Source organism: Catharus ustulatus, chromosome 17 (assembly GCF_009819885.2).
Source record: "Catharus ustulatus isolate bCatUst1 chromosome 17, bCatUst1.pri.v2, whole genome shotgun sequence".
NCBI lineage: Eukaryota > Metazoa > Chordata > Aves > Passeriformes > Turdidae > Catharus > Catharus ustulatus.
In genome coordinates this window covers 7,430,685-7,443,839 of record NC_046237.1, presented here as the reverse complement: position 1 = coordinate 7,443,839, position 13,155 = coordinate 7,430,685, and the positions used below count along the sequence as shown (strand labels likewise).

The 13,155-nt window shown below is 54.9% G+C and overlaps 1 protein-coding gene across 1 annotated transcript; it reads left to right on the top strand.

The window, feature by feature from the left end:
* The first annotated feature begins 2,145 nt into the window (after window positions 1–2,145).
* Window positions 2,146–8,979, top strand: PSMF1 (proteasome inhibitor subunit 1). Its single transcript, XM_033075260.2, has 7 exons — window positions 2,146–2,322; window positions 3,086–3,238; window positions 3,766–3,848; window positions 4,419–4,595; window positions 5,749–5,802; window positions 7,622–7,780; window positions 7,905–8,979. Exons 1-7 carry the CDS (start codon window positions 2,194–2,196, stop codon window positions 7,954–7,956), a joined length of 807 nt encoding a protein of 268 aa, XP_032931151.1. The 5' UTR covers window positions 2,146–2,193; the 3' UTR covers window positions 7,957–8,979.
* Window positions 8,980–13,155: the final 4,176 nt, after the last annotated feature.

The following is a 13,155-nucleotide window of genomic DNA, read 5'->3' as shown; positions in this document are numbered from 1 at the left end:
CATCCTGGGAGTGGGGTCAGGGACCACAGAGCCCCTGCTCTACTCTTCTTCCCAGGGGATGAACCTGAGGCAAAACAGGTGCTTGACCCACAGCAACCTCAGGGCGACAAAGCTTGCCCTGCTATTTCCCAGTGGATTGTTTTTGGGTTTTTAATACCCCTTTGAAAGCAGTGCAGCCAGCTCAGCTCTGCCTCTTGGATGCTGGCAGGCTGCCACGCTCTAATTAAGCCTGCTGTTATGTCTAATGCTGGTGGCAGTGTTTCAGGGCACCAGCACAGAGGCTGTGGGAGTGGGAGCAGGAGATAAGATGGCTGCAGAGCTGTGTGGTGACTTGGATTTCCTGGCTAACACACCAAAGAGTGTTGATTTTATCCTCCTCACTGGTCAGATCAGCTCGTGAGCACAGATCCAGCCAGGCTGTATAAAAACTCCTTTTCCTGCAGGGAAGAGGACAGCTGAGAGCAGAAAGCATTGGTTTGAAACCCCACTCCTCACTTTGTGGCACAAAAGTGCTGCCAGAGAGCTCTGAAATTCCTTGGTACCCAGGTGAGTGCCCACAGCACAGAGCCAGATCTGCAGGCTCACACTGCACTCACCCACAGCCTGTGCCAGGGGCAGCCTGCACCTGGGAATGGGCCTGAGCTGGGCTCCAGCCAGGGGACAGGAGCAGGGACTGAGGAGGGGACAGCTCCAGCATCTCTCCCTGTGCTCAGCTCACACTGCAGGTCAAGTCTGGATAATTTTCCCTCCGCTTCTGAATTTGAGCAGCTCAAATCCACATCATCCCGCATCATGTGCATACACAGAGTTGTGGCCAGGTGCATCTCACTGCTACAGAGCCTCTTTTGCTGCAAGTCATGGCTTGATTTCAGTGCATTCTTCAGCCTCACTCCTCCTCACACAGCTCCCAAGAGCACAGCTCTGTTCCTCTCCTCTCCACGCAGCTGCTGCCATTGTGCAACCCCAGGACTGAATTGCAGTGCCACTGTGCAATGCCCATGCACAGGACAGGATAGCGAGGCACAGCCAGGAAATCCAATCCCAAATCCAGGTTCCTGCAGCTCCCTGCCTTTCTCAGCAGACACTTGTCCTCCAAACTAAAACAGCAACTTTTCCTTCTTTGTCCGTATATAAGCTGTACGTGATTATAAGCCACACTTTGGGTTCAGACCAAAATTTTAGTCAAAATGTTGCAGCTTATAATCGTGAAATTACTGAATTAATTGACACATAATGAAGTCAAGATGAGCATCCCCCAAGGAGCTGAAGCTCAGATTAGGAAAACAGCAGATGATGGTGTTCCCTGGCTTTGTCCTGAGCCCCAGCCTCCTGCCAGCCACACTGAGGACACTGGCTCTAGCCCAGGGGCAAGGAAAAAAAGGCCCTGAATGCCTTTCAATGGCAACTTCAATAGAATTTAGGTGTTAGAAGCACTGTGACCCAGACAAGTGAGTTATGGAACGGATTAAATAAACCCATCAATGGCTGTTAGGTGCTTTGGTCCCTTTGGTTTCAACATGAAGGCTTGCTATGGCAGGACAAGCAGACCCTGCATGGACTAAAATGTTTTTCTGACGACAAGAAAGAGCCAGGAGCAGGGAAGGAGGCTCAGAGTGTCTAACCTGGAGGTTGCTGGATGGTGCTGGACAGACACCCTTCACAGGACCATGAAATCCTTTAGGTTAGAAAAGCCCACTTAAATCACTGAGTTGCCCCAGCATAACCAAGCCCACCACTAACCCTCCTGGTGAAGAAATTTTCCCTAATATCCAAGTAAACCTTCCCTGTCACAACTTGATGCTGTTTCTTCTTGTCCTGTCCCTGTTCCTTGGGAGCAGAGCCCGACCCCCGCCTGGCTGCACCCTCCTGTTGGGGAGTCGTGGGGGTGAGAAAATTCCCCCTGAGCCTCCTTTTCTCCAGGCTGAGTCACCCCAGCTCCCCATCTGCTCCTGGTGCTCCAGCTCCTTTCCCAGCTCCATTCTTTTCTCTGGACACGCTTGAGCCCCTCAATGTCCTTCTTGTCTGGGGGGCCCGAAACCGGCCCCAGAACTCGAAGAGCCTCAGCAGTGCCGATCACAACAGAACAGTCAGTAGCTCTATGGCCGCAGGAGGCGGCTCGGGCTCAGCGCAGCGGACGGGGGCCCTCTAGTGAGGGGCGGTGCGGGCCCGGCTCCGCCCCGGCCCGGAGCAGCCATGGCCGGTTTGGAGCCGCTGTACGCCTGGGCACGGCCCGCCATCTCCCGTCCGCAGGACGCTCTGGTCTGCGGCATCCACTGGGAGTTGATTGGGCATGGCTACCGCTGCCTCGGTACCGGCGACCAGGTACGGGCCGAGCCGCGCTGCGCCGCCGGGGAGGCCTGGTAGGCCGCGGTGAAGCCTCGGCCTTTCCTAGCGCCGCTCGCCGGCGCCGTGCGGCCCAGCCGGGCGACCGCTGCCGGGGCTGGGGGAACCGGGCGACGCCGGCGGTGTTGGAGGCACCCGGGCCGGTGCGGGGTCCGAGTGGTCTCAGGACTGCTGTGGAGGACGGAGAGGGTGGCTGCGGGGCTGGAAGTGTCCCGGTGTTGTGGGGTCTCGGTGCTGTAGGGGGGTCCCATTCTTGGGATAATGGCGATGCTGAGAGGATCCCGGTACTGGGGGCACCGAGGGTCCTGATGCTGGTGGTCTGTGAGATGTCGCAGGACGGGAGATCTTGATGCTGGTGTGATCAGTATGACTCCGGGAAGACAATTAGTGTAGTGCTATGCTAAGTGGAGCTTGGTGGTGGGGCAGAACTCTAATAAAAGGGTGAAAGGTGTCTGGCAGGGAAGAGCATTGGGGTGTTCCTGACCTCCTTCTGCTCCAGTAAAGAGTGGTTGTGTCCTCCACTTCCAGTGCAGGGATGGAGTGGGAGGCTGGCAAGCAGACAGGGCCAGCCTGTAGAAAATACAGTCCTGCTTGTGCTGTCAAAACCTGGAAGGCATTGAAGGATCTCCTCCTAGAGATCTCAGTTCCCTCCTGGATCTCCCTGTGCAGCCAAGATCCCCAGCCCTAGGAGGTCATGCTGGACTCCTGGGCAGGGTCTCCACACCCATCTGTTCCATTGCAGCCAGGTCCTGATGAAAGGAAGTCAGAGCTGTTACCTGCTGGCTGGGAAGCCAACAAGGAGGTGTATACACTGCGCTACAAGTCCATGGATGATGCCCAGGAGCTGCTGCTGAAGGCCATCATGGTGGAGGACAGTATGATCCTCAATGTCATGGTGAGCACCCACGTTGCCCCTGTGGTTTGGGGTCCTTTGGCTGAAAAGAACACCAGGGACAGTTTCTTACATGTTGGCTTTTGCTTGTTCTGCCTGCAAGTGGTGTTTGTCCCACAGGATGGGGCAGACCCAGGGTGTGTTTTTGTGCAGATGTGGCCCAGCATGAAGCTGGTCAAACCCTGACTGCATCAGGGCAGTGGGACAGTTGGCCTTGAACACTCCAGCGCAGAGCTGCCCTGCTTCTGTCCCTTTCCTAGCTTAGAACTTCTCTGCAGCCCCCAACAAGCAGCTGTTCCAGTGGCTTTGTTCAGTGTTTCACCCTTTGCAGCCTGAACTGGGGAGAGGGAGCAGGGAAAATCTTGCTGTGCACTGGGATTTGCTCCTGGGGATTCTGGCCCAGGGACAGGGTGGGAAGCAGGTGAGCCCCATTCCTTGTATCCCCAGCCTGGGGCTTTTGCTGTAGCTTCTCTGTCCCTCATTTGCAGCTCTGCCAGGCTGCTCACTCTGCTTTACCTGTGTTTTTCCAGGATCGTGGCTCTCAGAAAGTGGCAGATGTGACCTTAGCAGTGGCCAACTACATCAACCCAGAGCACCTGGACGATTTCCACAAGTAATCTCACTTTCCTGGTATTTTCTGCAGGAGCAAATGTCCTACTGGCATGGAGAGGGGGGCAGAAATCAGTTTGGGAGGAGCTGGAGGACTTACTCCCCAGTAGAAAACCAGGCCAGCCCTAAAATGCAGCCAGAACTGTGTTCCCTGCCTTCCTCTGCACTGGCATGAGAGATATAGAGGACAGTGGGACTGTGGGTTGGAGCCCAGGGGAAGGCCACCCCACGTGGGAACAGGCCAGGCCAGCACATTTGTTTCCAGAACATTGTGCTGGGTGGACGCTGCCCGGGAGTGTGACAGCTTCAGCCACATCCGGAGTGTCAAGTGCTTTCCTCCAGTGCAAACTGGTTGGGTTGGAGCAGAAGTGAGTGGCTGGGTGGCCCATATGAAATGGGGTAAAGACTTTGTTACCCCTTCCTGTCCCTTCTGCTGCCAGTAGGGGACATGTTTTGTGCCAGGGACACTTCGGGCTTGTCTCTCCCCTCCCAGTGCCTGTTGCAGCCTGTCCAGCACCCCATGTCCTGGTGCCATGGCCACCCCACCCCACTACCTTCCCTCTCCTTGCTGCAGGGTGTTCAAGAACACCGAGGAGCTGAGGACAAGAATTACTTCAGGCATCATTGCTCCCCTCGGGCCCCCTGCAGGAAAGGCCAAAAAGGAGCCTGAGTTCAAAGAGGACGTGCAGTGGGATGAGAACCCTCTGCGGGTCCCTCCCCGGCAGCCGATGGGCACAAGGGCCCCATCCAGGTGAGTAAAGAGTGTGTGGCTGCTGAGAGCCCCCTGGTAGAGGGGATGTGGTGCTGGCACAGCTCCCCAAACTACACATCAGGTTCCCATCTCACCCATGTGTCATGGAGAGTGAAAAGAATCCAGATCTTCCTCAGCTGGATCAGCCTGGATGTTTGGGTTTGATTTGGTTGCTGGAGAGAGATGGGCTTTTCTGGAGCTGTGTGTTGGACCCACAAAGCCAGGAGGGAACAGGCAGGATCTGGGGCTGGGAGGTGAGGTGTGGGGTGAAGGACAGTGGCCCTGCTCCTGCGGGACCATCGGGGCTGGCAGAGCAAGGACACCAGTGGGAAGGACAGTGCCATTGTGTGGCTGAGCAGCTTTCAGGAGGGACACCAGAGGTGCACGCAGCCAGGGTGGGGTGCAAGACTTCCTGTTCTCCTGACCCCACTTTGCCCATGGAACCATTGCTGGCAGTGCTGGGTAGAGGGGAAACATGGCACTTGCTTTGCCATCCCTTCCAGGCTGGTTACCTCCTCTTGCACATGCACACTCTGATCCCCTTTGGCTGGAAGTCAAGACACACTGCAATGCTTCTGTTATCTCTTGGGGACCAGCTGTAGCTTCTGGCTTGTGTGTCACCCCACTGCTGTCTGCTGCCACTCAGGGTGCAAGAGGCTCCATGGAGAGGCCTGGAAACAGGCTGGAGCTGGGCACTGCTCTGAAAGCATGCTACTGGCATGGGTTATGGACAGAGAGATATGCCAGCTGGCTGCAGGCCCACCACCCCACTGTCCCCACTCTCCTAGAAGTGGGACTGTGCCTCTGGCTGGGACATACTGGAGAGCCTGGCCTAGCCCAGCACTGCTTAGGGATTCCCTGACATGGAAACTCCTGGTATACATGGACAGCTCCTGCTCCAAGCGGTGGGAACAACAGGGGGAACAACAGGGCTCCCTTTATCTCAGCAAGCTGCTGCCACACACATCAGTGTCCTCATCCAGCAACACCCTAGAGCAGGGAATGCTCCCAATGGCAGGCACCCCATGCAGGGTCCCACAGATCTCAGTGCCCTCCCAGTGCTGCATTGTTTGCCATGGGAGAGCACCCATGGGCACAGCTCCACTCAGCTTCTCTGCTCTTCCTGAACATTTTGCTGTGTCCTGTGTTTCAGACCTTCCCCCTTGAGTCCCTTTGCTGTTGGTGGAGAAGACCTGGATCCTTTTGGGTGAGTATGGCTCTTGGAGCACACCCTGCTCTGCCTTTGGGGGATGTGGGGTAGTTGGAGACCACTGGAACAGTATCCAGCCAAGTGTCTCTGAGTGGGGGCAGTTGCTCAGTGCAAATTGTGAGGGACCAATTGACAGTTGCTAAAGCTCAATATGGTTCTAATATCGTAATAAGATCCCGTCTCTTGCATAGATGATAGGTTGCAATCTGTGTCTGTTTAATAATCAGCTTGTATTCATTTAACACACAGTAATTCCTGCAGTAAATCAAAGCTGAATACGTCGTTAAGTGAATGTAAGCCTCTAATTTAAACCGTTACCAGCTGCTGTGTCTCCAGCCCAGCAGTCTGCAGAAGGGGAGGCTGAAAGCCGAGTTCACAGATTCTCAAGTCCTGTTTCAAGCCTCCCGGCTGTCTGAGGCACTTGGAGAAAGCCTGGGCAGAGGCTGGGCTGTCTGGAAGACTGAGCTTCACAGATACATCCTTGATATCTGGTTTGGTCAGGCAAGGAGAACCTGTCATCTTCTGCTCCAGTTAAAAGCACACAGTCAGACAACAACCAGCTTGTGGTGTCATTGTGGAGTGTCCTGCAGCCCAGAGGAGACTCCTCTCTGGAACCACACTCCTATGGGGATGGCATTTTTTCCCCTCTTGCAAGACTTGTTTCTCCATGGTCTTGGCTAGAAAAGGGACAGCTAAAAATGTCTCTGCTCAGCTGGAAAGAGAGGCCTGGAGCTGGGGGGACTGGAAGGAAACCTGATTGCACCAGAAGAGGGGATTCATTTTGGGAGGAGGGTGTCTCTGTTTTTCTTGCTGCCTTCAGCCCTTCATAGAGATTTCTGTGTAAATGACAAAAAAAGATTGTAAATGGAAGCAGATTTGTGTGCTGACACCTGCCAGTGCTGGGGCTGCAGACCCAGATTCCCAGGAATAGACTCATGGGACCTGGCTGTCCCGGGGCGCTTTGGGCAGCTGTTCTGGCCTAATGGAACTCATTAGCACGGTTGTTAATGACTTGTACGATGGCAGCAGTGTCCGGAGGCTCCAGCCGCATTTGCACAAAGCCGACCAAGAGGAATGGCACTCGCAGCGTGGGGCAGCTCCGAGGAGCCGCCGTGGTCAGCAAATGACTTCCAGGCAGTTCTTTGGAAAAGCTTGTGGGAGCCCAGCTGGCTCTTGCAACACTGTGCAGGGCAGGACGGGAGGCAGGGATGGGACGTGCAGTGAGGGCCAGCAGGCATGGTGCTTCTTGAGGGAACAGCCAGCACCTTTGCTGTGGAGACGGGCTGAGAGAGCTGGGGCTGTTCAGCCTGGAGGAGCCTTCAGGGACACCTTAGAGCCCCTTACAGTGCCCAGAGGGGCTCCAAGAGAGCTTGAGAGGGGCTTTAGACAAGGGCCTGAAGTGACAGGACAAAGGGGAATGGTTTCTCACTGACAGCAGGCCAAGTTAGATTGGATATTGAGAAGAAAATCTTTCCTGTGAGGATGATGAGACCCCAGACCTCTGGTTGTCCAGAGAAGCTGTGGCTGCCCCATCACTGGAAGTGTTCAAGATTGGATGGGGCTTGGGACAACTTGGTGTCATGGAAGATGTCCCTGCCTGTGGCAGGGAGTTGGAATGAAATGAATTTTGAGGTCCCTTCCTACTCAAGACAATTCTGGGATACTTTTCAGGGCTGTCTGTCTTTCTGCCACGGGCTGCCTCAGCTTTCCTTCCCACATGCCATGTGTCAGCTTAACCCTGTCTTCCCATGCTCGGCATTTCTTCAGTTGTCTCCATTGCCAATCTCATCTCCTCCTCTGCCTTTTCTCTCTCCAGAGGTCGGAGTGGTGGAATGATTGTGGATCCTCTCCGCTCTGGCATTCCACAGCCTGGCATTGACCCATCATCAGGCATCCCAGGCCGGCTTCCCCCAGGAGCTGTTCCACCAGGCGCCAGATTTGACCCATTTGGCCCCTTGGGAATTGGGCGACCCGGGTAGGTCCTTGGTCATGCTGGCATTCCAGCCTGCTTCCAGCCTGCCACTGGATCCCAGCTCATCCCTGTTGCTGCAGGCCTGAGCTCTCACTTCTGTTTGACTCTGCTCTGAATTTCTTTCCAGGCCGGATCCTGACCACCTTCCTCCTCCAGGCTACGATGACATGTTCATGTGAGGAGTCACCATGTGGCTGCTCATGAACAAGTCTTCTGGGAAACAGGGGCACTTTGCCTCTTCCTCGTCTGATGGACGTGATCTTGTCAGCAGCATTTTCCTTCTCTCCTTGTTGGGCCACATTCCCATGTTTCCCATCAGCTATAAAGGCTTCCCTGTTTGCAGAACAGAAGAGGAGGCAGTAGTAGGTCATTTCTTTCTCTGCTCCTCTGAGGGTGCCCAGCCGTTTGCACCCAGCAAGATGGGAGCATGGGGTACGGCGCTCTGGGAATGGCCTGGGTGCTGTGGGATCTCTCCTCTGCTTCTCTGGGGTGGCAGAGCTTGCTGCTGTGGTCCCACAAGTGGTGGGTGTGAGGAGGGAGCTGGCTCCTTGCTGCTCCTCTGCAGAAAACCACAGCAACCTCCTGAAGGGGACAGCTGGAGTGGGCTCCCCACAGAGTGGGTTTCTCTCTTGCTCTGTATCTGAGCAAGGCACTGATTGAAGGGCTGGAAAGCCCAGCCCACAGGGTCTCCATGGGCAGACCCCCAGCAGCAGCTGGGATTGTGGCTGTGCCTGCTGGCTTTGAAGAGCAGCACCAGAAAAACCTTTGATGTGGATGAGAAGAGACATAGACTGAATTCCTGGCTCACCTTGCCCCCTCTCTTCCCTGAAGCCCTGGTGTTCTTCATTCCTGGGATTGTCTGTGAAGCCCTGCAGGCAGTGTGGGAAGGGGTGCCCACTGGGCACAGCATGGATCTGGAGTAAGAGGGATGGAGCTTTACAAAAGAGGTTTCTCAAGCATGTTTTCCTACTAAAAATCTTGTTCCATGTGGTTCTGCCTGGCTGGCTTGGGAAGAATGGGCGAGATCTGCATGGCTCAGGCTCCTGAGCTCTCTAGATACTTCCCCTCCCCACAGATTCCCCAGCTCAGCTGATTTTGGGCCTGCAGCTCATCTCTCCTGTCAGGGGCTCACGCTATTTTTCTTCTCATGGTTTGATTTCTTGGAAGAATGTTCACGAGACTGAAATAAAAACCTGACAACAGCGTTGTAGTGGTGTTTACTGAGGTGGCCCCGCTGTTCTCTACTGTGCAAAGGGAAGCCCCAGAGCCCTTCCTGAGGCAGAGGATCCACACTGGGAACCCGCTTTGTACCTTCCCTTGATCAGCAGCACTTTTCCAAGACGATGTAACTGTATTAGGAAAATGAAGTGGAGAACAGCACAGCCCTGCTCCTGCAGTAATTGCCTCTCCGGGGCATTGAGTGCTGTTGAACACTGCACGCAGCTGCGTTGGCAGAAATAAAAAGGGGGAAGGGATCCCCCCATCTATCTCTTTTCCCAAAAGGCTTTTTCATTTTAATACCTCTTTGCCTACAAATGCAGTTAATAAAGCTGTGATGTGTGTGCCATCCTGGGCCCTGCACATGTGGGAGCAGGGAAGACCAGCTGGAGAAATCTCTGCTGGGAACAGTTGGAGCATCCCCTGCATCTCCCCATGGCTCATGCAGGATCCCAATTTATGGAGGGGCTAGTTCTGAGCCCAGACCCACTGCACTACCCAGAGGTTTTTCAGGGTAAGTCCCAGCTGCAGACCCAGGGGTGGGCTGTGGGCAATGCCCATGGGCAGAGCAGTATGGGAGGGATGGAGACACAGGGCTGGGTGAGGCCATTGCTCTTGCTTGGCCCCCCTGGCTCCTGGGACAGCCTGTGCCTATCCACAGCTTCCTTCCAGGAGAAAGAAACCCCCAACCTTGCTGCTGGGGTTGAGAGACTGGATGGGGGGAGAGGAAACAGCTTTGGCCTCATCGAGAGGCTGCCTCTGTGGGGGGCGGCTGTTTTCTGTGCCTGAATTAATCATGTTCTGCGACCTACCAGGAGGGAGAGGCGCAGCCGGCTTTGATGGGGCTAATTAAAGCGAGTCAGCCGGGGAGAGGCTGCGGCAGGGTGAGGAATTGGCTTTTGTCTGCAGCGCCCAGCCCCGGCGGGTCCGTGGTGCTGTGCAGCTGGGAAACAGGTGGCAGAGGAGGGGACTGGGTTCCAAAGGGGACAAGTGTCTGCTGCAGGCCTGTGCCTGAGCCTCTGGGCTCCCAGGTCTGAGCCATCACCTCAAGAGGTGGGTAAAAGGAGGCAAGGAATCCTCCTCTCCATGTCACAGGACAGTGGGAACAAAAGAATATTCCCAGAGCTGGCTTGAGTGCCACCAAAGCAGCTGGAGCATGGCAGAGGTAGCTCCTGAGGACCCGTGATCCCAAGCACGTTCCTTATTCCATCTCTAGGGTTTGTGGCCAGCACAAACCCCATTCCCTGACAATGGCTGGGGAGCAGTAGCCCCCATTGCAGGTTTGTTCCACAGTGGCTGCGAGGGCTAGGTCTCCCTTAAGCAGAAGGGACAGTTCAGGCCCCCAGCCATGTGTCCCTCTCCCCAGCACTGCTGTTTCTGCCCGAAGCGACAGGAGACATTAACATGCACAGGAGCACAGTAACACACCCCGCGTTACTTTTTATGGAGAGGCTGTGAGGAGTGGCTGGGGCTGGGTGTGCGGTCTTGGCACAGGCTCAGCCTCCCTCCTCCAGCAGCAGCACTTCCACTACTCGTTTGAAGAGAGGCACTGGATTATTGGTAATGGCTCACGATCCCCAGAGAGTCCTTCAGGCCATCTGCCAGCCCGCCCAGCTCACAGCACCTGCCTGCATGCTCCCGATGGGATGGCAGAACCCCCCCGGCAGCACTAATTACCGTGCAGCCGGTGCTACATCCCTTGGATCCCGGGTACAGGGAAGCCGTGTGTGTGGCCCAGCAGCAAAACAAAGCAGCCCCCCTTATGTGGAACAGGGAAAGGCACACTGGGCCCTCCCTGCTTGCTGTGCTCACCCCTGGCACAAAGAAAGACACCCCAAAACACCAGCACTGGGGGACTAGAGAGCCATTGACCCTCATTCCATTCAGGCAGCACAGCATCAGCCTTTCCCAGCCAGATTTTTCTCAGCACTGTGGAATATTTTGGATTGCTTCCTACTACTCCTCTGCACATTAAGCACCACATGCTGGTTCCTCTTTCCCAGTGCCTGCCAAAGTGATGAAGGGACAGCCAGGTCAGACAGCTCCATGTCTCTCTGCCACAGCCACCCTACACCTCAGCCCAAGGGAGCTTGTGTACAAGATTACATCCCAGCCCTGGAGTTCTCAGTGGGAAATCTTCTTTAATGGTGCTCCTTCCTTGACACAGTTTGTTCATTGTAAGTATATCTCTCTCCATGTAGAGGCTTCCTCCTAGTCCTGCAGGGATTCAAGGCACAGTCCAGCAACATGCTGACAACGCTATTAACAGCCCTTCCCGCAGTTTCCTGAACAGCCTCGTGCCCTAATCCATGGGAATATTTCTTGTGTTCACATACAGCAGGTGCATAGCAGCTGTAACCTTCACCAGGCTCAGCTTTTCATCCTGAAAACCCTCCTTCCATCTCATTTAAAGCAACAAAAAAGGGATGAGGATGATTTCTCAATCTAACAGGTTTATTTTTCTAATCCAGAAATGCAGGGCCAATGCTGAATTGCAGGAGGCACATCTGCCTTCCCAGGGCAGAGCCTTGCTTGGGAAGACTCAGAGCTCCCCCTTCCTCCTCTTCTTCTCTTATTCCCTTTCCTTCCCTCTCTTCCCTCCCTCCTATGGCATCACCCTCTCCTCCACCCTAGAGCCCCTTGGGGACAGCCACAAGGACATTTGTCCCCCCTGCTCTCCTTGGATCCCCTCATTTGGCCCCTCAGGCTCTGATTAAAGCCATTTGTCCCAAGGCTGTTGGGGACAGGCAATGCTTCTTTGGGGCTCAGCCACCCATTTCACTCCAAGTGTGGTTTCATCTCAAGAAAAGGTGCTTGGGTACCAGGATTGCAGGTGTGAGGTGATTCAAGGTTGTTTCCTGGGATCCTACAAAAAAGTACAGAGCATGGCTGGTGATGTGGTGACACAGCATGTCACCATATGAGAGAGGCATGTAGCCCTTCACAGCAGCAGGAAGAATCATCTGTGAAGCATTATATGGAAACACAGGACAGAGGACACCATTCCCAGCATATAAGGAGACACTGGAAGCCCTGGAATGAAACCCTACCCAGGCAAGCAGACGTAAAAATCACTTTTCTTTGTGTCAGGCTGTCTGGAGGAATTTGTCCCTGCCTGAGAATGTCTGAAGTGGGTAGCTTATGGGATGGATTGAAAACTGATGGTAGTTCATGACAAACAGCACCTTTTGTGGGTCTGCATTTTCCAATGGGACAATTATTTCCCTTTCCCAGCACATTGCTCATACCCATTTCTCTTTTCACAGAATATTGTGCTTTAATGATACTTCATATTTAATTCCCGAGATGCACACCACAGATAACGGCCCTTGAATAAGCAGGAAGGCCGGCATGAGAACACCCCAGCAGCAGCACTGCCAGGCCAGCATGGGACACAGCCACCACATCACCTCGAGGCACTGAGAATCATCCACTCTCTTCTGTACAGAGCACCATGGTTTTTGAAGAGGCCATTCCAGGGCTGCTGGTGGTACCGGGATGCTTGGCACAGTGCAGGTGTGTGTCCCGGCCTTCATCCTGCTGTGCAGAATGGGGCTGGTGGGGTGTGAGGGCTCGGGGGTGCCAGGGGCTGGACTCCACCCCATGAGTGGTGGGCATGCTTGCTGCCTCATCTTCTGCCCGAAGCAGTGCAAGCACCAGCTCTGCGCCAGAGTTTTACAGGAAACTATTGCTAAAAATGGTCACTGATGGCAGAAACGAATCTCTTGGGAAGAGCAGTCAGGTCCTGGCTGTGGGAAGGAGCTCAGTCTCACATCCAGTCCAGGCTGCAACCGACCGTGGCAGAGAAATCCCAAGGCTGCCTGGATTGTGCCACTGCCATGATGCTGGTGGCAAGATCCCATCCAGGAAGGTGCTGGGGAGGTGACAGGAGGTCCCAAGGCCATGCTGTCCCAGTGCTGGTGGTGGGGAACAACCCAGGCCAGGGCCATGCAGTCTGGTGGAGTACCCCAAAGCCTCGTCAGTCCGGTGCTGTTGGGTCAGAGCACCAATCAGGAAGGGTTCAAGGAGGTGAGAATGGTGACTGAAGGCTGGAGTAGGTGAAGTTTCACCCAATGGTATCGGTGTTGAAGTGCAGCAAGGGGGTCTCGTTTCTGCCAGCGGCGGGGGGTCCCTGGGGTGCACATGGCTAGGAGCCGGGC